A 27,660-nucleotide genomic window follows, 5' to 3' on the forward strand; every position below is an offset into this window, starting at 1 on the left:
ACTTCGAGAATTTACCTATGGCCTAAAAGGCCCGATTATTTTTTTGTTTGCACAGGAAAAGTGACCCTAAACCCTAAAATTTACCTAAGACCTAAAAGATGTTTTTATGTGGCTTTAGGCACATTTTGTTTGACGAGGCCCATGTTTCAGGCCCAAGCCCATTTGAAGACGTCAAAGAAGCAATAAGCAAAACGATCCTTTTTTTATTTGAAAAGTGAAAGCCAGAGGAACCAGGCGCGCGGCATGGTTCTGCAACGGTATCCACGTCACCGATCATCTACACCCAAACCCTAACAAACCCACCGCAGGGAACATTTCCATTTCAACCCTAACCCAATGGAGAACCGAGCCCAGGTTCGGTGCCCGGAGAATCAAGAGCTGGCGACGTACATGTGGAACAAGTGGAAGGAAATGGCAGAGCAACCCAAAGGGATTTCGGAAAACTTCGACATGACCCTCTCTAAGGCCCACTTCAATGTCTGTAACTCCAAAAACCCCATTCAAACCATCAAAGATTTCTCTCAAGTCAAGTATGTGCCTATTTCTCCCACATTATGTGACTATCGATATGTCATAATGTTTGAAAGTATAATTTTTTATGAAAATCAGTCACATATAGCGTTTTTGATATGTGAAATTTTGGCACACTTTTTTGTTTAAGACTTGGATATTATATATTACATTCATAATTATAACTGTATGGATATTATATTGTCATGTGTTGTGACTTCAATTTATAGTAATAAAATTCCGATTATGTTTTTAGTTTGCAAATTATCCAAAATTTGATATGTTGGTTTTTGTGGACCATGGGAGCTTCAATTTTTAGTGTAAAAGGGTTTGCTGGGTGTTTAGTGATGGGTTCTGTGTGTGTGTGTCTGTTATTGATGTGTTTATAAAGTGATGAGGGTGAAGGATGAAGTAAGAGTGTTTAAATTGAGTTTTTTAGTGCACTCATCTAATGCTTCACTTTTGTGTTCCTGGGAATTATGTGGTAGGGGTGTGGGGAAAATGATATTGAGGCTCATGCAGGGGTTTTTTGGGACTGGTTCTGGAGGTTCTGAAGCAGAAGACTTGACTAAAAAGGGTATGTACGATGCTGTGTAGTTTTTATTTTCTGTCATCTTCAATTTCATTTGGCTTTAAATTTATTTTTGTGCATAGTTCTGTCTAATTCTTCCTTTCTTATTCAATCTTAAAGGTAAGAAAACTAAAGGAACCAAGCGCTATGTTCCTCAGAGGAACTCTGTGGCCTATGCATTGTTGTTAACCCTCTACAGGTATATATACACATGGTCCGTTGCAGTACTGATGTATATGTTTATGGTTAAATATGTTATCAAAGTTATCAGTGATGAAACATGTTAGATTATGAGGTTTAACACATTTGTCAATAGGGGAACTTCAAACGGGAATGAATTTATGCGTAAACAGGAACTTATAGATGCTGCTGAAGCTAGTGGGCTATCTCGAGTGCCAATTGCGTATGTTCAATCAGTTTCTTTTTATTTTGTGTTTACTTTTAAGTAAAGAAGTGTATGAAAATGTGTACAACTTTTGATCAGGTTCATTTTACACATTCAGGCCGGAAAAAGGGCAAGGAAAACCTGCACATTTTGGAAGTTCTCCACGGGATTGGTATAGTGGATGGAGTTGCATGAAGACCTTGATAGCAAAGGGATTAGTTGTAAAATCAAGTTGCCCAGCAAAGTACGGATTTCCTTTGTCATATCTTTTTTCACAATGTACTACTAGTTTTGTATAAAAACCTTTTCTTATAATCTTTTATATTGGGTGCGTTTGGATTCCTATAATTAAATGCTTATTCAATGGGATTTTTTTAAATGATGGCTGATGCCATAAATTAGTCATAAAACTTATCAGGATATGCTAAAAACAACTTATTTTGATAAGCTATACCAAGAAACTCATTGAAATAAGCTAAAAGTTGTTGTGGAAGTCATATGTTATTTTCGTGAGCTGTGTATAAAATCTTCCAAACAGGCCCATTGTATTCCACATACTAAATTCCACTAGTTAAGGGAACCTTATTGTGAATCTGTAACTAATTTCTTTAATTGTTTATTAATAGTTAGGCTTGAGCATTGCAGCTGTGTTTTGTTTAAGTGTGCCTTCTAAGGACGGATCTACCTACCAGAGCAAATGTACAACTAAAGTTTAACTTACTAGATACAAAGCTGTAAAATTGGTAAATGTATGGGTGGTTCTTGTAGAACAACTTTAAATAATGACATATGGTTTTTAAATGAAACCTGGAATTTTGATATGCTTAAATGAAAAGTCTCCATATTTATACAGATGAATTCTGTCTTGTTTTCAGGTACATGCTAACTCAAGAAGGTAAGGAAGCAGCATATGACTGTCTTGCAAGATCTGGGATGGCAGAATCTTTAGAGAAGTCGGCTTCTGTTGAAGTTCCTTCTTATATAGATAAGCCAAACTCATTGGATGTGGAATTGGAATCGGAGGTGATCTCTCCATTGACCCAACAAAAGAAGCCAATGGATGTTCCTCTTGATTGCCTTCAGAGGGTATTCAGATTCTTCCTCATATTTACAGTCCTTGTTACTTCTTTTGTTTCTTCTCATCCCTTTTAAAGGCTTTGATTCTTATTCCTCTTCTATGGAAAGCACTAAAATGACACTTGATGTTGATGTATATGAAATAAAATCTGGTTGGTTGTTATTTTCTTATTCTTGGATGCGTTTTCATTTAATTTCAGTTTTATCATTGATCTTAAGTACTGCCCATTTCAATTATCTTTATGAATCTTTGTTTCTTGAAGTAGTTGTGTGGAGTGAGTAAAATTGGTTGGCGTCAACACTTTTTCATGGTTAACTTGGCCCATTCATTTTCATTTCTATGACATTGTCTAAGACTTTTACCAGAAAGACAAATTATATTTTGAGTAAACCCTCAATTTAGTTCCTCCGAAGTTCCATGTCTCACTACATAACTCTTCCAAAAATTTTGGTCGCAAATTTAGTCCTTTAAATTTTTTTTTAGCAAACTATTTAAGTCTTTTGAAGATCTTGTCACTGAATTGATCCTGTAAAATTAATTTTCTACCAAACTAGTCTCTTGGAATTTTATTAGAAAACAGGGTCCGGTCTAACTCATTCCCAAATGTTAGTTCAAGAGAAGGATTGCCCAAACCTTGTAAGGAGTAACTTTGCCATATTCTTAGCCAACATGAGACATCTTAACACATCTACCTCATGCCTAAGAATGGACATTTGGTGCGTCAAGTTTGTGGGATTAGGCATTTGCAGGTGGCACAACATTAACTTACTCTCAAAATCTAGCTCAAGAGAAGACAGGAGGATTATCTAAGTTTTATAAGGAGTATCTACTGGGGGGAATCCTGTATTGATAGGTAACCCCATAGTTAATTATAGGTATAATTAGTTAGTTGGTTGGCTGAGACAGACAAATTATAGCAGATTAAGAGGAGAGGTTGAGAGATAGGGGATCTTGTCATTTGAGAGGAAATTGGGGCCTTTGGACATTAGGAGGTGTAGACCCTTTCAGTTCTACAACATTCTAGCTTTGTAATTGGGATTTATCCCTATAACATTCTAATAAGATTTGAGGTTTCAATCATCATGTGTCCATGTTAGTGTTTGTGCTTGACAGGTGATACCCTTTTCTTCCGAAGGTGGTCCATGGTATTTATGTACTTAGATTACCTGATTTAATTCACTTGTTGATCTCTTGTCAATTTACTTGAAGATGTTTCTTTTCTTTGGGTGGGGGTGGGGATAGCTTGCCTGATAATTGAAATATAATTTTGCTTTTCTATTACAATTTTTTTCTTTTGTAGTTTACACAAATGGGTTACTCCAAGGAACACATTGTTAGTGCTTTTACAGAAGTTTCCAGAAGCCAACCAAATAAAGATGTCTCATCTTTGTGGCCAGCTGTTTTATGTCATCTTCGAGAGGATCAAGTCTATGGTTCACAGCCAGAATCTCGAAGTGTTTTAAATAATTGTCACATGATTAATGCAAATACTGTCATAAATGGTACATTTTCCCCCTGTTTCAGTGTTTCTTAAATACAGAGGAAACTTCATTTTTATTAATCATTTTATTAATAACCAGGGCCTAGCAAACTTATTGGAAAAGAGAGCAGAACTGTGAGTTCATCTTCTGGTGGACATGTTCCAAACTTCTGTTCTTCCGATATTCCTCCTTTTCCATTGAGAGCCTGCTCGTCAGCTGTATGGTTTGATCCATTTGCTAAAATTAATCTACTTTTTATTTTGTGCACTATATTCCAATGTAAAATAAATCTTTAATGTGATGGAAATATTATGAGTAATACTGTCTTATAATGATTTTATATATATATATATATATATTTTATTTTATTTTTATTTTTATTTTTTTTTTATTTTGAAGACTTTTCATAGGACTTTTGGGAAGGGTTAACCACTAACAAGTAATGTTCTTGTTCAGATTACAATTGTGTTACAAAATACTATAGAAGTTAACATCAACTTTTTCATTTTGTTTTCTGTACAGTGAATTATTAATTTTGCAATTATGTGTGCATGGAGGGAGAGTCAGATGATAGAGCTTTTCACCTGGTTGTTATTTCAGTTGTACTACTTGTCCGTGATTTATCAAATTAAGAACAATAGACCCTAGTAGAATATTAGTACACAAGTCAATTCAATTTTCATGACTCATTACATTCAATTAGATGTTAAAATTGACAGAATAAAATGCACATCAATTTCGATATTATAAGACAGTAAGCCTTTTGAAGATATATTTTGGTCATCCAATTTTGCTTTCTTATAACTTTTGCTTCTCAAAATAAAATTTTTCTGGAACATCATGGTCTATAGTTGCAACAACAATAACAATAACCAAGTCTTATCTCACTAAATTAGAATTTCAAAAATCTGGTTAATCAAAATGTCTCTTTTAATAACTTTGTTTAAGGTTGTTTTGGGTCTCTCTTGACTCCTCTTTATTGAACTAAGAGTCATGCAGTCCACTCTCCTTATTGGTGCCTCTAAAAATCTTCTTTGCACATGACTAAATCACCTTAAATGATTTTCATTAATTTTTTTTAACTATAGGTGTTATTCTAATATTCTCTCATATACTATCATTTTGTATCCTGTCTTTTCTCGTGTATTTACTCATCCATCTTAGCATTCTTATTTCTGTCACTCCCACTTTATTCTTACGTTATTCTTATATGGCCAAACATTCACTATCATATTAGATAGATAGTTATATTACAGTATAGTAAAACTTTCTTTTCAGTTTAATAGGTACTTTATGGTCACAAATAATTCTTGATAACTTTATCTATTTTAACCACCTAACTTGTATTCTGTGACTAATATTTTTGTGAATTTTCCTTGTATAATCAATCTCAAGTACTTAAAACTGGGAACTTGTGGTATAATATCATTTTTAAGTTTAACCTTCAACACATAATCTTCATCTTGTTTTTTTGCCAAACGTACAATGAATGGACTCTGTCTTATTTCTACTCAAACAAAAACTTTTAAATTCTAAAGTCTCCTTCCATAGCTCAAATTTATCATTAACCACTATTTTAAATCATTGACCAACATTATATCATCTGGAAATAGCATGTACGGAGGTCTACTGTTGCACATGCTACAAATTACCTTTTTCACACATTGTTTGAAACCTACACTTTTTTCCATGCTTCAGTGTTAGCTACCTTCACACATCTCCCTCAAAACCAAAATTCCCTTATCTTCCAAAATTTTCTTTCTAGACAAATATTGATCCACCTCTAGATGTTTGTGATATTTTAATGAAAATAAGGTTTGCATAAGAGGATGATTTTGTCTTTTAATACCATCAGTTTATGTCCACAGCATGTGCATTTTATTATGTGAATGTACACAGTTAAATTAGTTGGAAGAGAGATGTCAATGAGTTGTATTAAATTTTGGGATGTAAAGTATTTGATTTGATAATTAGGGTGGAAGGTAAAATTAAATAATAAAGCATTTGACCCATTTTTTTCTTTATTTCCTTCTATTTATCTAAAAAATTTTAGCTTATGCATTGCTAGGAAGTTGTTTATACTTTTTGAAGCAATTTTTGAAATTGGTACTTGATGGAAAACATAGGACCATCCCATGCAAAAGCCTAACAAGGATGAGCTTGAATCAAAGATGAACATTTTAAATGTGCCACCATTGAGCTTGGGGGAGAAGTTTGAGGATGCTTATGACATAATTTTAATATTGGATGATCGGGAGCAATTTGCCATGCAGGGGTTAGTAACATAAATGCAAAGTCACTATTTTCAGTTAGGATTACTGTGTGGTTTGTATCCTGTACTTTGCTTGGTATTCATTTAAGTATTTATGACTTGATGTATATTTGTATTTACAATGCTCTAGAGTTTAGTGTATGTCTGGCTTGCTGCTAATGACTTAAATGAATTTTGTATTAAATTGTTTCAGATCACGATCCAGGAAATTTATTGAGAGTATCTGTAGCCAATTCAAAATCCAAATAGAGGTGAGTTGAGGGTCTTATAAATCTACAGGTTGTGCTAACTCCCTTTGCTTCCGAAAAGTTAAGGGCATGTATTATTTACTGCATGCTGATACTAATATTTATCATGGAAAATTGGAAACTGACAATGAACAGTATGATAACTAGGGGAGATATCAATAACATGCATAGGTTTTATCTATATATGTGTGAGTATTATTGCTTTAAGATGAACATGAACTTTTCTTTGGGGACAAAATAAATCTTGAAAGCAAGGACCTCTTGGTATGGACTATAAGGTGATATGGAACTGGACAATTGTGGTTTGATGCTGGCCTTTCCTAGTTACACGACTCCTTATATTGACAGCCAATATTATTCATCATTATGTGATTTTTTTTTTCTGTGAACTTTGGCATATTATGGCATGCTTTAAAAGAAATAGGCAGGAAGTTGTAACTTGTAACAAAACTGTTGGTTTATTTGAACCCATTAGCTCTGTTTTGATTATATTAATGGAAATTGGGAACTTTTAGTTAAAATTTTTTGGATAACTTTAATGAATGTTGTTTAGAATAATTGTAAATAAACAGGGAAGATTTATTTAGTAGTTAGATAGCATTATTTATGGTAAATATGTAACAATATTTGGTAATTAGTACATAGTCATTATAAATAAAGCCATTTGTTGTGTATTAAACACAAATTTTACTCAAATGTCTCTCAATTTATTCTCAATCATGCTATCTAGAGCCTAATGAGACAAATCCTATATTGTATTTTATCCAATGGACCCATTGCCCATTGGTGAGTTTTTTTTCTAGAAACCATTTTTATCTTCGGTTTCCAAACTCCCTCCTTTTCTTTTTCTAAATTTTAAAGTACTTACCAAGCTGAAAGAAAAGTATTATTGTACTGCAATACAACCAGATATTCTATATGATAGTTAATGTCGAGTCTTAAAAGAAAAACACAAGAAAAAATAGAAGTGACAGAAATTAGAATGTTAAAGTGGTTGAGTGGTCGCATAAGAAATAATAAGATAAGAAATTATAGTATACATGAAAATATTGAAATAATACTTATAATAAAAAAGATAACTAAAAGCTATATACGGTAGTTTAGTCACGTGCAAAGAAGACCTTTGGAGGCACCAGTAAAGAGAGTGGATATCATGTCTTTCTGTCCAGTAAAAGGGAGTAGAGGGAAATTCAAAAGAATCTTATAGGTTAATAAAAAAGATATTTTGATTAGTAATTTTGAAATTTTAGTTTTTGATCGAGCTAAATGGTTTTGTGTGTTCATTGTAGCCGATCTCATTTAGTGAGATAAGACTTAGTTGCTGTATTATTTAGTGGGATAACCCAGTTGGTGCTACAGTTCAAGACATGTATGAAGAGGTAACTAAATCTGTAAAAACTCTTGGAGGAGCTTCTAAGGAATTTCCTATAAGGATAGACTTACATTAAAGCTTCACTTTGAAGCCCTCCTTGTTTAGTTTAGTCTTATATGTACTCATGAGTAACATATAAAAGATTATCCTTAAGTATATCTTCTTTATGGATGACATAGTTCTTGTTAAAGACGAGAGTATATGCACTACAATTTTAGCGAAAAACAAGATGAATACCATGCGTGGAAAGTCAAAATTAAAGATAATACTATATCACAAGTCTCTAAGTTTCAGGACTTTGGATTGATTCTACAAAATGATAAAAATAATTACTGAAGATATTTAATCATACAATACAAGTTGAGTAGTTATAGTGGAGAAAGATATCAATAATTATTTGTGATTGTAAAGTACCTATTAAGCTTACAAAATTTTTTGTTATACTGCAATATGTCCATCTATCCTATGGTAGTGCATGTTGAGCTTTAAAGGAACAACACAAGAAAAAAATGAAAGTGACAAAAATGAAATTGTTTAAGTGGATGAGTCCTTACATAAGAAAGGAGAAGAAAAAAATGATTATATATGCAAAAATATTTAAATAACACTTGTAGGAAAAAGGATGACAAAAAATCTTCTAAAATGATTTGGTTATATGTAGAGAAGGTCCACTAAAAGCATGAGTGAGAGAGTAGGTGACATAATTTTTAGTTTGATAAAAAGAGTTATAGGGAGATCCAAAAGAATCTTAAAGAAAATTATTATAAAAGATCTATTGATGAATAATATTTGTTCAAACTCAATGGCACTTTATGATCCATGTAGTTGACTTCAGCAAATGGAATAAGATTTGGTTGTTGTGGTTTTGCCACTATTTCAGCACGACCACTGACATTGACCTTTGGTTTCACTAGTGACCACACCACCAATTATGTCTTCCTTTCATTGGCAAAACCATGACAACTCTGCTGTCATCTGAGCTGCCGTGTGCCCTTCTATACCTCTTTTTTTAGACATGAATCTTTCATGGGCCATTGCTTTTGGCAGCACATGGTATAGCACATTTGACAGTCTTTTTTGCTGGCATTTGGGTCATTGCACTCCTCTCTCTCCTCCTTCCGATCTGCCTACCTCTCTTTATTTTGGTGCTTCCTCTCTGTTTGGAGTGTTTGCCACTATTTTGCACTGTTTTTGTGCATTTTTTCATCCTTGTTGCCCATAGTGTCTTTTGACTCTTTGAAAGCTGAGCTTGCTATTTTCACTAATCACATTGTTGCTTCACTTTCTGTAGAGATGTTGGATGGTAATAATTATATCTATTGGGCTTCTAACATTTGTCTTTGGCTTGTACAACAAGATTATGAGGAACACTTCACTAATCTATGGCCTACACAGAGCTTTGTGTGGTCTATCTCTATTTGTGTTGTGAAATACGTTAAATGAGCCTCAAGAAAGGGTTTTATGTATGAAGACAAAGGTCACACTCAAATTAAAGTACATTATGATGTAGATTGGACATGTTTTCCCATTGACAAAAGATCTATTTTGGTGTATATTATTTTTATAGAGGTTAGTTTTTTGAAAAAGTAAGAAGCAAAATGTGGTTGCAAGATCAAGTGCAAAAGTTGAATATAGAGTCATGGCCTTAGTTACTTTGTGAGCTTATATGGCTCAAACAAATGCTTCAAGGGTTAAAATTTGAAGAGACCTTAGACATGACACTTATTTGTGATAATTACATTGTCTTACACATTGCTTCAAATCTTGTGTTTCATAAGAGAGCCATAGATAATGAGGTAGATTGTCATTTCATCAAAGAAAAGATTTATTTTGGAGATATTGTCACAAGATTAGTCAACTCCAACTATCAACTTGTAGACAATTTTACTAAGTCTAAGAGGACCACAAATTAGTTATATATGTAACAAGCTTAGTGAATATGATCTATATGCTTAACTTGAGAGAGTGTTGAGAATAATTATAAATTAATAGAGAATATTTATTTATTACTTAGGTAGCATTATTTATGGTATGTAACAAAATATTTTGTAATTATTATTTAGTCATTATAAATAAAACCCTTCACTATGTTTCATATTTAGTCATTATTATTTATGTCTATTTAAATGATGGTAAAAATCATCTAAAAATTAGTTCATATATATAGGTTAGGCGATTGCCAGTTGGAGATGGGATTTGGATAGCACGCCATAAAACACTTGACAGTGAATATGTGTTGGATTTTATTGTTGAGAGGAAAAAAATTGATGATCTACGCAGTTCAATCAGGGATAACCGCTACAAGGATCAGAAATTAAGACTTTTGGTAATTATTCCTTCTTAAATACTTAGAACTTAGAATTGTTTTTTGACATTTGACAAAGTTTGAACATGTGATGGCAGGCATATGCATATATGGTCATTGATTAATGGTTCTGTTGCTTTCTTATCCTATTTTATAGAAAATAGTGATATTTTGTGATAGAGTACAAAATATGAGTAATGTAGATGATGAAGTAGTACAAGACATGGATCACCTGGTGGGTTCTATTCTTGGGAAGCCCAACATATGCAAAGGGTATACACGTGAGGGAAAAGAAGGATGTTGGGAGTGAGTTAGGTAGATGTTCCTGGCTGGTCAATTTGTTATGCCATACAGTATGCTTATAGGATGATGGAGAGTGAGGAGAGGGATAAGAATTGTTTTTTGGTGGTGGTTGGACAGACAATACTAATTCTCTGAGGAGGGTTGGCTCTGGTTTTTCCTTTGTAAGAGCTCAGGCTCACCATCTTTGGTTTCATCAATAATACTAATATACTATCTTCTTTTATATCATTCTATTCCTATCATTTTGTTACGGATTTTCGGTGAAGATATCATCCAATGGCTGGTAACATTGTAGGGTACCCTATCTGTTTATTGGCTTGATATGGAGGAATCTCTTCACTTTTAATTGAAGCTTTATTGTATTGTTCACTCATATTTTGTTAATTGATTTCACTGGCAAACACTGGCACATTACTGCTGTGAAGATATTACTCACTATTTGCTCTATGCTGCCTGAAATATGTTCATGTTATTCCTCATATTCAGCAATATAATTTAAAAGCATACCATATTGACGTAACCTCCTCAACCCCCACTTCTCAATCCAATTGCATTTTGTTAGAGGTGTGGGCTGAAGAAGCTGATATATCTTGTGGAAGGTGACCCAAATTCTTCTGAAGCTGCTGAAAGCATAAAAACTGCGTAAGTATATTTTCTTTTATTATAATGTTTGTGGTAGCCATTTGGGATGAGAAGGGATGTGGGATTGGAGAAGAAACCAGATTCAGTCCAATTTGCATCCATATTATCACTGTGATGACATTTGTAGCAAATACCAATGTTTGGTTTAAGTTGTTTTTCATTTTCTTGACCATTTATATTTTATTTTTAAAAAAACAGAAAACAAAGTGAAAACAAAATGACATGTTATAATTAGTAGTCAAAATTCGAAACAGAAAAAGAAAACATTTTCACAAACCATATGTATCTGAAAGTAATACTACATTTGGATTGAGTGGATTCATTCTACGAAACTTTGTTGCTTTCTAACTTTTAATAAACATACTAATAGTTGTATACTGCTCCTGTCTCTTTTAACTCTTAATTGGCTACTTCTGGGTATTGCATTGTGCATTTATTTCATTATAGTTTTTATCATTAATAATTATACGTTCAAACTATCGTTTCACTTTCAAGTTTGGTCAAAATCTAAATTCTTATAATGCTATTGAATTTGGTCAGCTACATGGATCACATAATGCCAATAAGTTGGTCAAAATCTGAATTCTTATTAATATTATTAATCATTAAATCTCTTTTAATAACTTCTTTTAAGATTTTTCTGGATCTCCCTCTATCCCTTTTTACTGAACTAAAAATCATGTCAATCCATTTTCTTCACTGTGCTTCTAGTGGCCTTATCTGCATGTGACCAAATCACCTTAGACAGTTTTCTGTCATCTCTTTCACTATAGGTAATACTTCAATATTTTCATGTATATAATCATTTTTATTTTGTGTCATTTCTTGTGATTACTTATCTTACATTCTCATGTTTTTTTAAGGCCCAACATTTATCACCATATAAGATAGTTGGTCGAATTACAATACAATAAAACTTTCTTTTTAACTTAATAAGTATTTTACTATAACAAATAACATTTAATGTTTTTCTTCACTTTAACCATCTAACTATATTCTATGAGCAACATTTTCATTAATTTTCTATAAAATCGATACCAAGTACTTAAACTTGGAGACTTGTGGTATAATATAATTTCTAATTTTAACTTCTAACATATTATACTCATCTTGTTTTTGTTCAAATTGAAATATATAATTAGTTTTGCATCTACTCAAGCAAAATTCCTTAAGACTTAAAAGTCTCTCTTATCTTAATAACTTAAGTTTAACATTATCCTCTTCTTTTAATTCTTCAACCAGCATTATGTCATTTGTAAAGAGCATATATTTAGCAATAATTTTTTATATGTCACTTGTAAACAAGAGTTCAAGGTGGAGCCTTATGTACACCTATTCCTATAGGGAAGTACTTAGATATGTCTTCAAAAGCTCTCCCACATATAATTATTCCCTCAGACATGTCTGGTATGGCTTGTAATAATTTTGTGTTTATTTGGTATTTAGTGATGTGGAGGATAGAGTTCTAATGTTTTTTAGGCGTCATTTTGTTTGAGATTTATGTAGCAGGGAGATGAATTTGGGTTGCTAGATATTTCTTGAGCAAAGCTTACTCATTGTTTGCTTATATGTTTAAAAATTTTAAAACACCTACAATTTCTGTTCATGTCAATATTATTCCCATTTTCAGACTTTCTAATTGCACCACCTTGTGCAGCTGTTTTACGACAGAGATTCTGGAGGGATTTGATGTACAGAGAACAAGTGGCTTAGGTGATACGCTAAGGAAGTATGGTTATCTTACCCTAGCAATTTCTCAATACTACAAATCAGAAATATTTGAAGACAAAGTTAAATGCTTGGGGATATGTCCTCCTTTTGATGAATTTATTAGAAGGTGTCAAGACCTTGAAAAAATGACAGTTAGCGATGTGTTTGCTGTCCAGCTTATGCAGGTACTAACAATTTTAAAATTAAATTTGAGCTGTTTCTCTAATCTCTATTGATTGTTTAGTTTGTCTAAGTTGAATCCCAATGACCTTGAGTATCCGTTTATTTTGCAAGTTACAACACATATTTTGCCTTTGGCTGTAATTTAGCTTTCAAAATATACAAGTAGGTTATTTTCAGAAATCACAAGCTCAGATTAAATTGCATTCTTATATTAGGATGAATTCCTTTTTTGCTGGATCCTCAAATTTACGGTGATACTTAAGTGAAATATGATCAGAACTGATGGATAACAGCCTTGTTTTTGGTCGTCTAATTTCATTGAACAGCATGGTTTTTGTTCTTGAGCCCATCTTTTGCATAAATGAGTAATTATCATACCTAACTTGTTCATCCTATAAATGACAATGTGTTATATTTAAACAATTTTTAACTAACAAATGCAGGTCCCACAGGTTACAGAGGAGATTGCAATGACTGTGTTGGATTTGTACCCTACACTACTCTCTCTTGCCCGTGCTTATTCCCTACTTGTGAGTCCTCACGTGGTTCATTCAGATTTTTTGTGGATGCTTGGTTGGTCACTATTTTCTGCTTTCTGCGGCTTCTAATTTTACTCCCTCCCATTGTTTGATTTGATTAGGATGGGGATTCTCATACCCAGGAGGAGATGCTTCGAAGACAGAGTAACGATATGATCAATGCAGCTGCCAGTAGGAACATTTACCTGTTCGTTTGGGGCAGCTGACTTGCATTTCCCGCTTAAAAGTTGCGTTTATGGATGTGAATCCCTTAAGCAAAGGTGAATACCTTTTTCTTGTACTTCCGTAATTTCTCATTTTTGTATGAGTATGTAAAATTATTGACATTATAACTTAGTTTTAATTTGGCAGCAATTTGTATATTTTGTAAAGGAAAAGCTTGTCATATGTCTATTTTTTCTCCCTCTGATTTCGTTTCCCGACTGATCTAGCGTGCAAACGCACAACTTGAGTGGGCAATAAATTCAAATACAAGCATTTAGTGAGCTTCTATTTTTATAGCAAATTGCAATGCAATGGGATTTAAGAGCACATAGCCAGGGAATAATTGTAATTAGTGAACACCGTTTACAACTTACTACTATAGTTACGTGAAGTTCTCTCAAGAGTGTGTTTGGACGTTGTATCCTAAAATGTAAGCAAATTTAAAGTCTCAAGAAATTAATTGACTGACTTAAATTACAAGTATTTAGACAACTTGTTTGGCTAACAGTGACTTAAATCACAAAGTTGGACAAGGAGCACAATCACGCCCATCTTTTCAACAATAATCGACCACTCTACTTTTAACACAAATCTCTCCAGATTAAAACAACACTAACGATTAAATCATAAAATGCAACACAGGAAATCATATGAAGGAAAAAAAATAGAGATGGAAAGAATATAAGCATTTGCAATGCTGGAAGGTGATGAAAGAAAATAGAAGAGACCTTGTCTGGGTTCGGAAAGCAAAGGAACCTCTCGGTGAAATAGAGATGTTATCCCGTATCTCTTCTTTTGTTCAGTTCTTATGGAGTAGCTGAAGAATGAGCATGACCTCTGAGCCATGTCTTATTGCAATTGCCTCTCTGGCTGAGGACAGATAAACAGGTGGATTCTGTGGTGTCAAATTTCGGAACTGAACAAAAAATAAAGCAAAACATCAAAACGAGACAAAGCGAGGAATTGTATAACTTCCTTCTTTGTTGACGTGATTTTGGGCTTTAAAATGACAGGTCTAAATTCTTAGAAATTTAAAATTTCTTTTATTCAAACACACTATTTTTGTGCAAATAATTTTTTAAATTTATAAAAAAATTATTATGCATATGAGCTATCATCTTTTGCTTTTTCAGCCATGCAGTGGGTCCATCTTATTATACTCTTAATAGCCTAAATCTTCATATTTCTTCCTCAAGAGGTTTTGCATGGGATCAAGTCAGATTCCTTTCTTTTAAAGGTTTATTCTTGTTGGTAGAATGTTTCTAATGGCTCTCGAGAAGTAATGGTTTTACTGAAGTGTCTTACTCGATACATGCATGTTACGGGGACCAATCTATCTCCCCAAATATTCATGCTTTTTCCATTTCCAACTCTCCATTTTATACCTTTCTGTAGCATCTCCTTTGTTGACCAAATGCTCCTGCATCGGTACAATGGTTCAAAGCCTTGATGAAGAAATCTCTCCAAAGGAAGTACTTGTCTTTTAACACAATTGTAATTATTGTATCTTCCTTGTTTAGAATCTGAGGATCTCTAAAGAGACTTTGCTATTAAATACTGGATAATTATAATTTTATCCAAATGCAGTCGATTAATACTGTGAAATAAAGAAAGTAAAAAAGGACAAAGAAATTTAAAACGTAGTTAATTTAAAAAGGGATAAATTCAAATCCTAACAAATGACTAGGGTTTAGTTTTACCCTGAATTAAAATTTACAAACTTAACTAAAATAGTTTCGATGTGAATTTTAATTTATCTGAAGGTGAATAATACTGTTCCCTTTTAAAATATATTTACGTATTTAATTAAATTAACTCTTACTTCTATGATAATTATATCTAATTAAACCTGTTAAATTCAATAGTTATAAAATATGTATGTCCTATAAATTATAATTTTAATTGTAAAAATATACTGTATTATTGAATTATATATGATTGAAATATATTTTATGTATTCACGAAATATTTGAAAAAATTATTTTTTATTAGATATGATAAATTTAATCTCAAAGGGTGTTAGAGTTGATATTGAGCCAACTTCATAATTGGCCTTGGTTGATATGTTAAACTATGCTAACACGACTTAAAAGAGAGCATGATTTCAAATGTTATATACTACCACTACAGGTGGGTGTGTGCTGGCTATTAGAAATTTAAAGTTGCATTATGAAATAGCTTGATAAGTGATAACCATTAATCATACGTTAATAATCTGATCTATGTGATAATGAATTCATTCATTGAGCCGATGCTAGCTAGCGTATCATGATGGGAAGCATAACTAAATAGTATTATGAACACATTAATATTGGGTAATTGTTGTTACAATTGATAAACATGTCTTACTGTAACAGGACATTAAAAGTAGTTTTAAATCAAAACATGATATCTATTTTGGGTAAGGAAAATGCCAAGTTGAATAAGACCTTCTGAAATTCTGAATCATAAGGAAAATACGTCATCCATATCAAAGAGGAAAACATTGTTGCATGTCCTCATATTACATATGGACTAGTCAAGCATGTGTGTTAATTGCCACAAATCAAAAGGGACAAAGAGAGAGCTTGCTTTCGGATCACTCAAATATTTGTGACATTTGTTAATTTATTAGGAAACTCAAATGTATGATGAGAAATTTGTGGAAACGTATGGTATGATAGAGAAGAAGAGATCAAATATAAAACGTGGCTTTAGATAACTTGGTTTGACTTTTTAGGGTTTCCTTTTCTTCGGATCGTTGTGTCTATGATCTATTGTCTTCCACTTATTTTACTTAATTCAAGTTCATGATGAAGTCACGGGCAATGGCAAATTAGAGGTACCACCAAGTCAACAATATTCTCTCACTATTTCTTCCTACACTACATATTTAGAGCATGCTGGTCATGTTCTTTTCATGATATTCATTTGGTTTTGAGAGAGGGAACTCACTTCTGATTCTTCTCTCTCTTCTGGGCTTTTTTTGGGCATTGGTGGGTTGGCTATAGTGTAGTAATTTGGGCTCTTCAAGCCCCCCTCTGCGTTTTCCATGTAAGCCTATTGCACTTTTGTTTTACACATCATTATCCTCTTCCTAATCTTCACACGTCTTATGAAACCCAACTTTAATTAGTTCTTAATTAATTGTAATCAATTAGTAGTAAGATCATTTTTTTAACGTTTATAATCACTACAAGTTAGCTTATTATTTCTACATAGTTTTACACAATTGAAAATCAGTTTTGGTTATAGACATTTTTTTTAATTTATTCAAAAGCCTTTTGAAAAAACATATTTTCTTATAATTAATCAGTGGTCAAACACATACTGGCTGTCATAAACTCCCAATCAATTGAACTAAGTGACCATGTTTTCTAATTTAAAGTATGACATTGAATATCATATTGAATAATATATACATCACATTGATATATCTACAACTTTATTTTAAACTTTCATGGATCTTATTTGGTGATTATTATTATTATTATTAATGCAAACGAGCTTTGCGTGGTAGTTTGTTTTAACCACATGAAAGTTTTAGAATATGCAAATGCAATTACCATTTCTACGTTAAAATTGAAGTTGCAGGAGCATTGAACAGTTGAAACAAATGACAAATAATCAAAGCCTATGCATCGTTGCGACAGCAAAAGTAAAACACGCGCAAGTTCTTTACCAAATTATTGAATTATTCGTGTTACCTTATATAATGTGCCTCTTTAAAGTGCAAAGTGCACTTTAAATAATAAAATACAGAATTATACTACTAATTGAAATTTTCATTATTGAGTCTTTTATAATTTTATAATTTATTGTGTACATATCAATATTTTCTCATAATATTTATTAATTTTCTAATTAGTGATTATATAAAATTATACATTTTACTTTCTCTCTCTCTATATAACCCATGATCAGAATTATATATATACTTTTTATGAAGCATGTTTTCAATATAAATATTATTTATTTTCTATCAAAATTAGAAATTAAAACATCCATAATTAATTAAATAAAAACATGCGGCTAATAAGTTAATCTTTTAGAAAGTGAAACAGTCCTAGAAAATTGTCCTACAATTTAGGCTCAACGTTTACATGTTGATCTAAAAAAACTCTCTTCTTGCACATGGTAAACTTTGACTACCTCTTTCTTCATGCACGTGCTGAGTTGTCACGTTGTTGGTTGTTGCCATGAGCTATGAATGGTTGTCATATTTATCAGCAATTCAAACTATGAATTAAAACTCATCATTCTTCATCTCTTCCCCTCACAAATTTTCATATTATTAGCATTTTCTAATAAGAAGCTTTCTTCTCTGTGCCATTATTTCATTTACAGCATGAATAAAGTTTGTTGGCCTTACTTTGATCCTGAGTTTGATACTCTCCCTGAAAGAATATATGGCCCACCGTAAGTAATTCTTCAAACTCTTCATATTAACATTTCAATTTGTTTGATAATCAATAAATGAATTGAATTTTCTGTGCAACACGCACATGTTAATTTGTTGTGTCCCACAGTTGTAGAGTTTGCATTGACAATGAAAGCATAGAAGGATGCACAGTGGTGAAGGTACGTGACAATAATATATATGTATAATAAGATTAACAAAAACGTTCTAATTTAATTGATTGATGACATATGTTACCATTTGATTTCAGGTAGATAGCCTTAACCAGCAGGGTCTCCTTCTAGAAGTAGTGCAAATTTTAACAGACATGAACCTTCAAATCTGCAAAAGCTATATTTCATCTGATGCTGGCTGGTTTATGGACGGTGCGCATCACATAAATGATAATTATGTATAGCATGCGTGTATGTATATACATTGGTCTAAAAATTTCTATACCACTAACGTAAAAATTTAATTGCAGTATTTCATGTGAGAGATGAACATGGCAACAAACTAACCGACCAGAAAGTCATCAACTACATCCAACAGGTACTGCAATTTCTCAACCATGAAAACAACATTGAATTTCCAATATCTGGGTGCTAGTTATCTAATTCCTCCCCCCCCCCCCCAAAAAAAATGTTTTTATTTATTCTAGATGTGCCCCACTTAAAAAGTAAAAGAGAATGCGAATTAAAAGGTTAAATTAGTTTTTCATATCTAAGGAGAGAGTGAAAAGCACATTTCCTACAGAAAAAATAAACGTAGGAACTAATTTTCAGGATATATACACACGAAAGTATATACAATTTTTTTCTTCTTAAAACAAACAATTTTTTCCTTCTCCACTCATATTCTTATCATGGTCAAAATGTTTCCCACAATACTTTTTTCCATGAAAACAATTATAAAAAGTAACATTGATGTTTTTCTATTGATTGTTTGCTTACTCTTGGTTGTTCATCTAACATATGAAGTGAGGTAGAGGGTAAATTTGAAATGCATGCATGCAGGCCATAGGAAGATCAAAAGGCTGTCCACCATCACACAATAACAATTCAGTGATAACAATGACCAACAAGACCTACTCCAAAACACTCTTTCCACTGGTTCACCACTCAAATGAGCAACATACAGCCATAGAAATGACTGGAACCGATCGTCCAGGCTTGTTTTCTGAGATCTCTGCTGCCTTAGCTGACCTTCATTGCAATATTGTTGAAGCTCATGCATGGAGCCACAATGCAAGGTTGGCATGTGTTGCTTATATTTCTGATCAATCCACAGACTTAGCCATTGATGACCCTTCTCGTTTAGCTTCCATTGAGGGCCACTTAACCACTGTGCTACGTGCCACTACCAACCCAATTGGTAGTGGCACAAACCACCCTGATGTTAAGACTTCAGAGCTTCTTGGAGGAGAAGGCACTATGACCACTGTGGAACGTAGGTTGCACCAACTTATGCTTTCAGTTAGGGACTTTGAGGCTCCCTCTTCCAAAGAGATGATGGGAAGGAAAAGGATGGTGACAATTGAAAGTTGTGAGCAAAAAAAGTATTCAATTGTGAGTATTGAGTGTAAGGACCGTCCCAGGCTCATGTTTGATACTGTTTGCACGCTAACAGATATGCAATACGTGATTTTCCATGCTTCCATTAGTTCCCATACAGGTTATGCATTCCAGGTATATACAAATTCTCTGATTTTTTTCCCCACCTTGATTTGACACTCGCCTTACATTTTTTTTTATGATATCAATCACTTTTTCTTTCTTCTCTCAATTATATATTCCAACCAAGATCGATCTTCTCTTAGGACTATATTGTGTAGCGATTAGAGAGGACGTAGGACCTAGCTATGTAAGACCCACCTATTATATGAGTCTCAGATCTTGTGTCTTTTTCTCTCTTCACTTTAGATGAAATTGTTGGATAAAGACCAAGGGACGTGTATAGACATACAATCTCCTTCGTGAAATCATCATTTTTTCAATGTATAAATATATGGTCAAACTTTTGCCTCTACTTTAGTTTTAGTTTAAATATATGAATTCTTTTGATTATTTGGATAAAATGGGTGTTTTCACAATGTTTTTTAATTAAAATCTTGGGAATTTGTCCACCCAATTGATTATGCAAAACAAAAGAAAAAATATAGAACATTTGGTCACAAAAGGTTTGATACTATGTCATGAATCAACTACGCTAAGGCTGAAGTTATTACATAAAAACATATAAATTGATAATTTTATCTTATATCTTTAATACTACTCCTTAAATATATAAAATTAGAACATATTTCTCACTACTCATTTGATAGGTTTCATTTGAGATGTATCCATGTTTTATTAGTCTAATTTTTCTATGTTGATGTTAGTCAATATAGTATTCCTCATTTTTCACGATGAAGTAATTAGTTGAATTTGTTAATGGGTTTGTAGGAGTATTTCATCAGGCATGTAGATGGATATGCTTTAAATACTGCAAGCGAAAAGGAACGAGTAATGAAATGCTTAGAGGCAGCTATAGAACGTCGAGTTTGTGAGGTAAAATAATTAAGCAATTGGCGTTAAATTTCACTATTACTCTCCATTCACTATTAATTGGTCTTTGGTAAAAGTAATTAACATATATGCTTTTGTCTAACTTGACATGAAGGGTGTTAGGCTAGAATTGCGTGCAGAAAATAGAGTTGGGTTGCTCTCAGATATAACTAGAGTACTCCGTGAGAATGGCCTTGCTGTTGTGCGAGCAGATGTTGAAACACATGGAGAAAAATCTGTGAATGCTTTCTATGTGAGGGACATATCAGGGAATGAGGTTGATATTGAATACTTCAGCAAGTCAGTGAAGAAAGAAATGGGTGCAATTGTCACCGTCCATGTCAACAATGATACCAGCAGAAGAAAAGCAACAACACCTGAACACTCCCCCCTCTCATTTGGAGGCAAGCTAAGATCTCGGATTGAACGTCTTTCTCATGCCTTCATTCAATAGAAGTCAAAGTGTAGATTAATCTAATTTTTCGTAGTCACATGCATATGTAGTTGTAGTTCTACTCAATTTTATGTAGTTATATGCATGTATAAGAATGTATGTATGATAGTAATCTACGTTGTATTCAAGAGGATCTGAATTCCTCTAGCTTATCACTAGGGCTGTAAATAAAATAATTTATTATATTCTTATACTTGTGCATAATTAAAATGTTCAGTTGTTTACATAACATAGGATTTGTTTGCATTCCATGCACACCTCCATTTCTCCATATATAGCGATTGATAATTTCTTCTTGTGAGAGTGTGTCTCGAGTTGTGTGTTTATGCATCGGAGAAAGTGTAAACTGTGTTTTCACAATTAAGCAAGCACGGTCGGATTAAATTGTTTCATTTTTCAGTTTAAAATTACCAATTTTTTAATAGTATATTTTGAGAATATGATAAATTCTGATTAAGCTAGGAAGAAAACATATTAAATTGTCTCATTTGATGCCTACCCCTTTGTATACATCCAAAAAATTTGAGGAAAAAAATGGTCCATAACAAATAAATTAGCTTTATATGCAAATTCATATAATGGGAAAAAGTGATAAGTACAAATTTTCTTCAAATCAAATTCGTGAGATTCCTATATCAAGGCCAGAAATATAATCTCTATAATATGAATACTATATGGGGTTAGAACTAGTCTCTCTGAGTTCTATGTTTAGTCTCCTTAACCATATAGAATGCAAGATCATATGAAATACATCATATCTCTTAGCTGGCTGATTCAGTGTAAAGTGTTTCCTCACAGCCTTTACTCCTTCCTTAAGCTTTCTATACTTGTCATCTGAAATTGCACCGAGAATCTCTTTCAACCTTGGAATATCTGAAACATCTATTTGCACAGAAAACGCTTCCCATTGCAACACATCACTAAAGGGCAACACGTAATACTTCGACAGGATCACTGGAACACATTCAGCATAAATTGCCTCCACGATTCTAGGACTAGCCACTTCGTGTCCACTTGGACAAAGGCAGAACTTGGAGTTAAGCATGAAGGAATAGTAGTCCAAGTCTTTGGGGAGGTACTCGTATACACGAATATCGTTGTCATGGTTTTTCCAATGGTGAAGGAGGTTGGGGCGAATGGGGCCATGCATACCACCAGCGAAGAATGCAAGAAACTGTCGTGTGGTGTTGTCTGGTGGAGGTGAAAGGAGTTTTGGGGATACTTCACCTCCATAGAGGTGGATTTCTGGCAAGGACACGTCCTTTCGAGGTTCAAACCCCTCTGAAGTGTTGGCATTGCATAAGACACGGATGGAGGTGTTGTAGAGGAAGGGGTTGCCCTGTGATGCGTGCGGACCCTGCAGAAAATCAAGGATAAAAATCTAGTTATTTGAATATGTTTATTTTTACATGAAGCTAGAATGCAGAATTTAACACATATCTGAGGTTTTAGATTATGATTAGAAATGAGGTTTTCTATAAAATTAAAGGCTTTGTTAGACAGCCTGCGAGAGAGAAAGGAGAAGGATTCCAGAAATAAGGGAAGGAAAGGAAAAGAAAAGTAAGATTAAAATATATATATATATATATATATGAGTTTACAAAAAGTTTTAAAAGATTTATAAAAATACCTATTTACGTAATAATTCTTAAATAATAATTATTATCAAATAATTTTTAAAAAAAATTTCTCTTCTTAAATTTAACTCTCAAACAAATGTGTAAGTAGAAGTTTTTACAACTATAATTTGTAGTCACATCAATTTCATTTTTCTCCAATTGTATATAAAATTGAGGTTAATTTAGGCACAATTTAAATAATTTTTAATAAATAGTTTTAAAAAAAAAATCATGTTTCTTTAAATGTTAAAATTATATTGTGCATTTCAACTTTTAAAAAAATAAACAAGAGCTTCCAGCCAAAAAAAAAAGAAGAGTAAAGTTTATAAATTAATTATAATTTATGAAATAATTAATTTAACTTTTTTTTTAAAATATTATTATTAAGTTTATCCAAACAAGTTTCCATAATCCTATTGAAACTACAATTGAAAACACTTGGCATGCCTAGAGCTAATGGATGCTAGTGCAATGTGATCACATGGTTCAATTATAGCTTTGACATGAGCACTGTAACATGAGTGGAAAGAAACCGTGTAGGAACCCAAGTAAAAGCAACAACCCATGTTAAAAAAAGGGACTTGGAACTAACCCAATCATGACAAGCAAGCATGAAGTGGTTGGCACCTTGAGTTCTATTCCAGAAGGGGTGCTTAGTAGATATCACTCTCACATAGTCAGAGACAAACTGCTTTAAAGGAGTGAGGTCGTGAGAGAGTGGAGTATAGAGGTACTTGACCATCCAAGTGACACTGAATGGCAAGAAGTAAACATGAGCAACATCTGGATTGTTGGTCCTAAAATTCCTTGCATTGTGTTCCATCTCATGGAGGAACCTCCCTTCAATTGAGTATATGTCCTTGCAAGGGCCATCATGAGCAATTGGTAGGTCACCATCTGGGTATACGTACACCTTGAATATTTTCTCCATCTCCATGTAGCTCCTGTAATAATATTTTAAATTATTTAACTCTCAAAATTTGATTAATAATTAATTAGGGTTTTGTGGGAATAGTAAACTAAAATAACAGTAATTAACTAGAAGAAATTAAATAGTGTTTTCTCTCACCAGGAAATTTGAAATATATGTTTAATGTGAAAAAGAAAAAATATATTATCAATTCGTTGTATATATTGTTAGAAGATAAAATATGCATGAATGATCGGAAACAATGTATATATTAATTACAAAATACAAATGAATTATTAAGAAAGAATTTTGTTGGTTAACGTATACTTAATTAATTTCTAGAAATAAAAAAATTATTAAGCAAGATAAATTCAACACTTCTTCATTTTTTAACCTACGTATCAGTTTTCAGGCTGAGTCATGAAATATAACGCAACTGTGGATTGCTGCCCCCCAGCCTACGAGAAATTTAAACTTGCATTTGATTCAGCTTGATAAAGAATACTACAATTCTATCCATAATAATGGGATCCATCATAATGAGTCCTATTCAGTAACCCGCTGCTATCCTATTCATATGAATCGTATATTAAAGTAAAATTTAGAATAAGTTTTTTGAAAAATAATTTAAATAATAATTATTTTATTAAAATTTATTTTTTAAACAACTTTAAGATACAAAGTATTTTATTAAATTTTTATAAACACATTTATTGAATTTTTAATTAATATTAAAGTCAAACTATTTAATATTTATTGAAACACTGTTAATGTTAAGCAACGTTTTGTTAATTTTAGATTTAAAAAAATTATTCACGCTAAAATAATATGAATTATTGAAATTCATTCAAAGTATTATATGTATAGTAGGTAATTAAAATTCATGATAATTAATATGCTGATGGATTTCATTTATTTTAATATTTAAAATATTCAATAATAGAATATATGTATTTGAATTAAGAATGATAAAAAAAAAACTCAAATAATAAGATAGATAAAGTAGTTGCTGATTGAGAGAAAAAGGTATCTGAACTTACTTCTTTAGTTAAAAAAAAATGTGTATTCTTAATATTATTTATCTTTTAATTAATAATATTTATTTTTTAAGTAAAAATATTAATAATATTAGTTTTATGAACTTTTTTTATCTACAAAAATTGAAGTTCTCAAATATAAACTTTAATGACCTTATGCTTGGACTCGGTTTTGTGATGGGAAGAAGTGTACTCCAATATTATTTGCAAATTTATCGTTAATCGTGTTAGAATTTTATTGTAACTTGAATTTTGGAAAGAAAAAAACTTAAGTGATATTTTATTACTGTTTATTTATTTTAGTAAAATATTTATATTTAATGTTATCATAGATTATTAAGGTAAAACTCTAAATTTAATTAATAAATATTAACACCAACAATGCTACAACTATATTTTGTCATTCCAGAAATGAGACTTAAAATAATTTGCAATCAGAATATAATTAGATAATTTGAGTAGAGAAAATTCCATGTTGAAGACCTTCTAAAGTGTAAGAAAGATATCTCAAGGATGGCTGAGGTCGACTTGAAAAGACTTTGTAGGCTTTAAGAATAGGAACTGCTCAAAATTCGCAAGAAATATAAAGAGGAGGATTGCAAAACAGCGTTGTCCTCCCATTAATTGTATGCACTAGTCAACCATGAGCATTAATTGGCACATATTAGAATTTTGAAGGTACAGAAGTGGAGCGCTTTTGGATCACTCCTATATTTGGAATATTTATTAATTGGGAAGCTCAAACATATGGAAAGAAATGTGAGGAAACGTATGGTATGGTTGGGAAGAATAAATCAAACACAATACATAACTTTTGTTTATGCTAATAATTTTTTAAAATAATTGTTAAATAGAAAAAAGTATTTATCATTTACCAATATATTTGAAATAGTTAGGGTAATAAATTTCGGTTAACAAATCCTATGTGAAAATACTTAACGTTGAATTTGGATATCAGTATATTGTAGACCAAGAAACAATCATATCAAAACTAAACCCTGATGAACTTTATTAATGAAATGATGAAACATGCATAGTCCTAATCGGGGAAACAAAATCCTCCAGAGTTGATATTTGAATTACTCCCAGTGCAGTTGTGATCAGAATGTTATATTTTTTTTCACATAACACGACAAAAATTTAGGTTGGATCCTCTACAGTCGAAGAATGAAATTTAAACTGTAGAACAGATCGGAATTCTACATACTGGGACTTGTTTTAATTGAGATCATTCGAGTCTTTCTATTGTAGCCAAAAAGTTATTAGGGCAAATGAACTTAACCACAATACCCACCCAATATTCAGTTTTCGTTTTCAACTGTTGTACAATTACTAAATAATCCTCCTAGAAAAGTTTTCAGTCTTTATTATGCACTCTTTAACCTTAAATTCTAGAATCACGTGTCTCCTAATGCAGTCCGAGTAAATAATTTGGAAATAATAATGATGATGATAACAGAAACATACAAGGGAAAAAACTTTATTTAATTTAACGTACCTTACCCAATTATACACATTATCCGTTAAAGGCGTTGATTGCTTGTTTGTGGAAACTAATGAGTAGCAAATATGGGGGAGCGATCAGACAGGGATGGCTAATAAGCATCCAACTTAATTGCAATGCCAATGTGTCTGGACCAGTAAAGTATCAAGTACTTTATGACCCATTTCCCTTTCTCTTAACGGAACATATGAATCATGGAAATAGGGGGAAATCACTACCAGTTACCACTAGCGCTACTGCACTGGTGCAATAATCAAAAAGTTCATTCATATAGCAAAGTAGCTTTTTGCAGAAGCGTATCATAATTGATTTTAGATAAGTACTTTTTCATAATTCACTAGGATGAGTATGTGAAACTACGAAGCCAATGAATCAATACTGCCGCACTCGGCAATTCCTTATCGTATATCGGAAGAAAAGTTCAAATTATTACGGATTTATAAAACAAAGAGTAACATCTCATTACGTGGCATAAAAAGGTTACGGTGCCGGTGACTTATAAGCAAAGCAGTGGGTAATCTTTTGATGCTATAATAATAGCGCTAGAGTTTATTTTTGGGGATAAAGTGCAATAAAAGGTAACTTTTTTAATTAATTGTTGAAACTCTGTGAAAATATATAGATTTAAAAATAAAGTATAATATTAAAATCTTAATTATTTAATTTGAATTTTTTATTATTATTGGATTTTTTATAATAATGTACTCCTATATTTTATAGGAGACAAATCTGCATTAATAATAATAATAATATATTATTATTATTATTATTATTACAATAATAATATTCATATAATTACATTATTGTACTTTCAGATCTTCTCCATTTCATTTTTTGAAAGGTAAAGCCGGTAAAAAAAAGGAATAAACAAAAGAAGTAATATATATATATAAGAGTCTGTGTCTAATGAAGTTAATTGAATTATTAATTATATTTGAAAGGTTTCTCAAAGAAGGAAAAACAAAAATTACTTGCACTCAACCTCAGCTGCCTGTTGAAATAAAGATTCTCAACATCACATTTCATAAGAGTATACATCAACTAAGTATATATTATAATGATCTTAGTTTCATAATTAAATATTTTCTGTTGAGACACTAATGAACGTGGATATATTTTTTTAATAATTATTTTTTTTACTAAATAATAATTATATTTATACACATGTAAAATACTATTATACATATTATACTTCAGAAATAAAGTGTATACATAATTTTTAGTGGAAGATAGAAATTAATGTGATTTTTCATTTTATGAAAAATTAACAATATTTTTCATTAAAATCATTTTTATATTATTATTATTGTAGTAGTAGTATGTTGAGGTTAATTTAGGTCATGAAATAAGAGACGTTACCGGTGAAATAAACGCGCGTTACGATAGATAGCTCCCGTGGGAATGTAGCG

At 32.0% G+C, this 27,660-nt stretch overlaps 3 protein-coding genes across 3 annotated transcripts; 2 read left to right on the forward strand and 1 right to left on the reverse strand.

Moving 5' to 3' along the window:
• The first annotated feature begins 225 nt into the window (after positions 1–225).
• LOC113847519 (crossover junction endonuclease MUS81) lies at positions 226–14,127 on the forward strand. Its single transcript, XM_027476682.1, has 15 exons — positions 226–530; positions 999–1,087; positions 1,202–1,280; positions 1,398–1,484; positions 1,585–1,710; positions 2,342–2,552; positions 3,845–4,046; positions 4,125–4,243; positions 6,152–6,300; positions 6,491–6,548; positions 10,085–10,243; positions 11,088–11,167; positions 12,825–13,062; positions 13,504–13,590; positions 13,701–14,127. The coding sequence occupies exons 1-15, from the start codon at positions 337–339 to the stop codon at positions 13,803–13,805; spliced, it is 1,983 nt and encodes a 660-aa protein (XP_027332483.1). The 5' UTR covers positions 226–336; the 3' UTR covers positions 13,806–14,127.
• A 4,003-nt stretch (positions 14,128–18,130) lies between these two features.
• Positions 18,131–21,181, forward strand: LOC113848090 (ACT domain-containing protein ACR2). The gene is made up of 7 exons (XM_027477475.1): positions 18,131–18,201; positions 18,312–18,363; positions 18,453–18,567; positions 18,666–18,733; positions 19,198–19,869; positions 20,626–20,730; positions 20,843–21,181. Exons 1-7 carry the CDS (start codon positions 18,131–18,133, stop codon positions 21,179–21,181), a joined length of 1,422 nt encoding a protein of 473 aa, XP_027333276.1.
• Positions 21,182–21,851: 670 nt separating this feature from the next.
• On the reverse strand, positions 21,852–27,651 carry LOC113848097 (probable glycosyltransferase At5g25310). The gene is made up of 3 exons (XM_027477481.1): positions 27,611–27,651; positions 23,393–23,744; positions 21,852–22,538 (listed from the first exon to the last, which is right to left on the reverse strand). Exons 2-3 carry the CDS (start codon positions 23,735–23,737, stop codon positions 21,852–21,854), a joined length of 1,032 nt encoding a protein of 343 aa, XP_027333282.1. The 5' UTR covers positions 23,738–23,744; positions 27,611–27,651.
• Positions 27,652–27,660: the final 9 nt, after the last annotated feature.

Source organism: Abrus precatorius, unplaced genomic scaffold, assembly GCF_003935025.1.
Source record: "Abrus precatorius isolate BTA unplaced genomic scaffold, Abrus_2018 Scaffold8, whole genome shotgun sequence".
In the NCBI taxonomy this organism is placed as follows: Eukaryota; Viridiplantae; Streptophyta; class Magnoliopsida; order Fabales; family Fabaceae; genus Abrus; species Abrus precatorius.

Excerpts from the sequence above, each read along its gene's own strand:
- LOC113847519 (XM_027476682.1), top strand. The coding sequence starts at position 337 with ATGGAGAACCGAGCCCAGGTTCGGTGCCCGGAGAATCAAGAGCTGGCG. Across the intron at positions 1,485-1,584 it reads CTATCTCGAGTGCCAATTGC|GCCGGAAAAAGGGCAAGGAA; the intron begins GTATGTTCAATC and ends TTACACATTCAG. Across the intron at positions 13,063-13,503 it reads TTGCTGTCCAGCTTATGCAG|GTCCCACAGGTTACAGAGGA; the intron begins GTACTAACAATT and ends TAACAAATGCAG.
- LOC113848097 (XM_027477481.1), bottom strand. The coding sequence starts at position 23,737 with ATGGAGATGGAGAAAATATTCAAGGTGTACGTATACCCAGATGGTGAC. Across the intron at positions 22,539-23,392 it reads TGCTTGCTTGTCATGATTGG|GGTCCGCACGCATCACAGGG; the intron begins GTTAGTTCCAAG and ends GATTTTCTGCAG.
- LOC113848090 (XM_027477475.1), top strand. The coding sequence starts at position 18,131 with ATGAATAAAGTTTGTTGGCCTTACTTTGATCCTGAGTTTGATACTCTC. Across the intron at positions 19,870-20,625 it reads ATACAGGTTATGCATTCCAG|GAGTATTTCATCAGGCATGT; the intron begins GTATATACAAAT and ends ATGGGTTTGTAG. Across the intron at positions 20,731-20,842 it reads TAGAACGTCGAGTTTGTGAG|GGTGTTAGGCTAGAATTGCG; the intron begins GTAAAATAATTA and ends CTTGACATGAAG.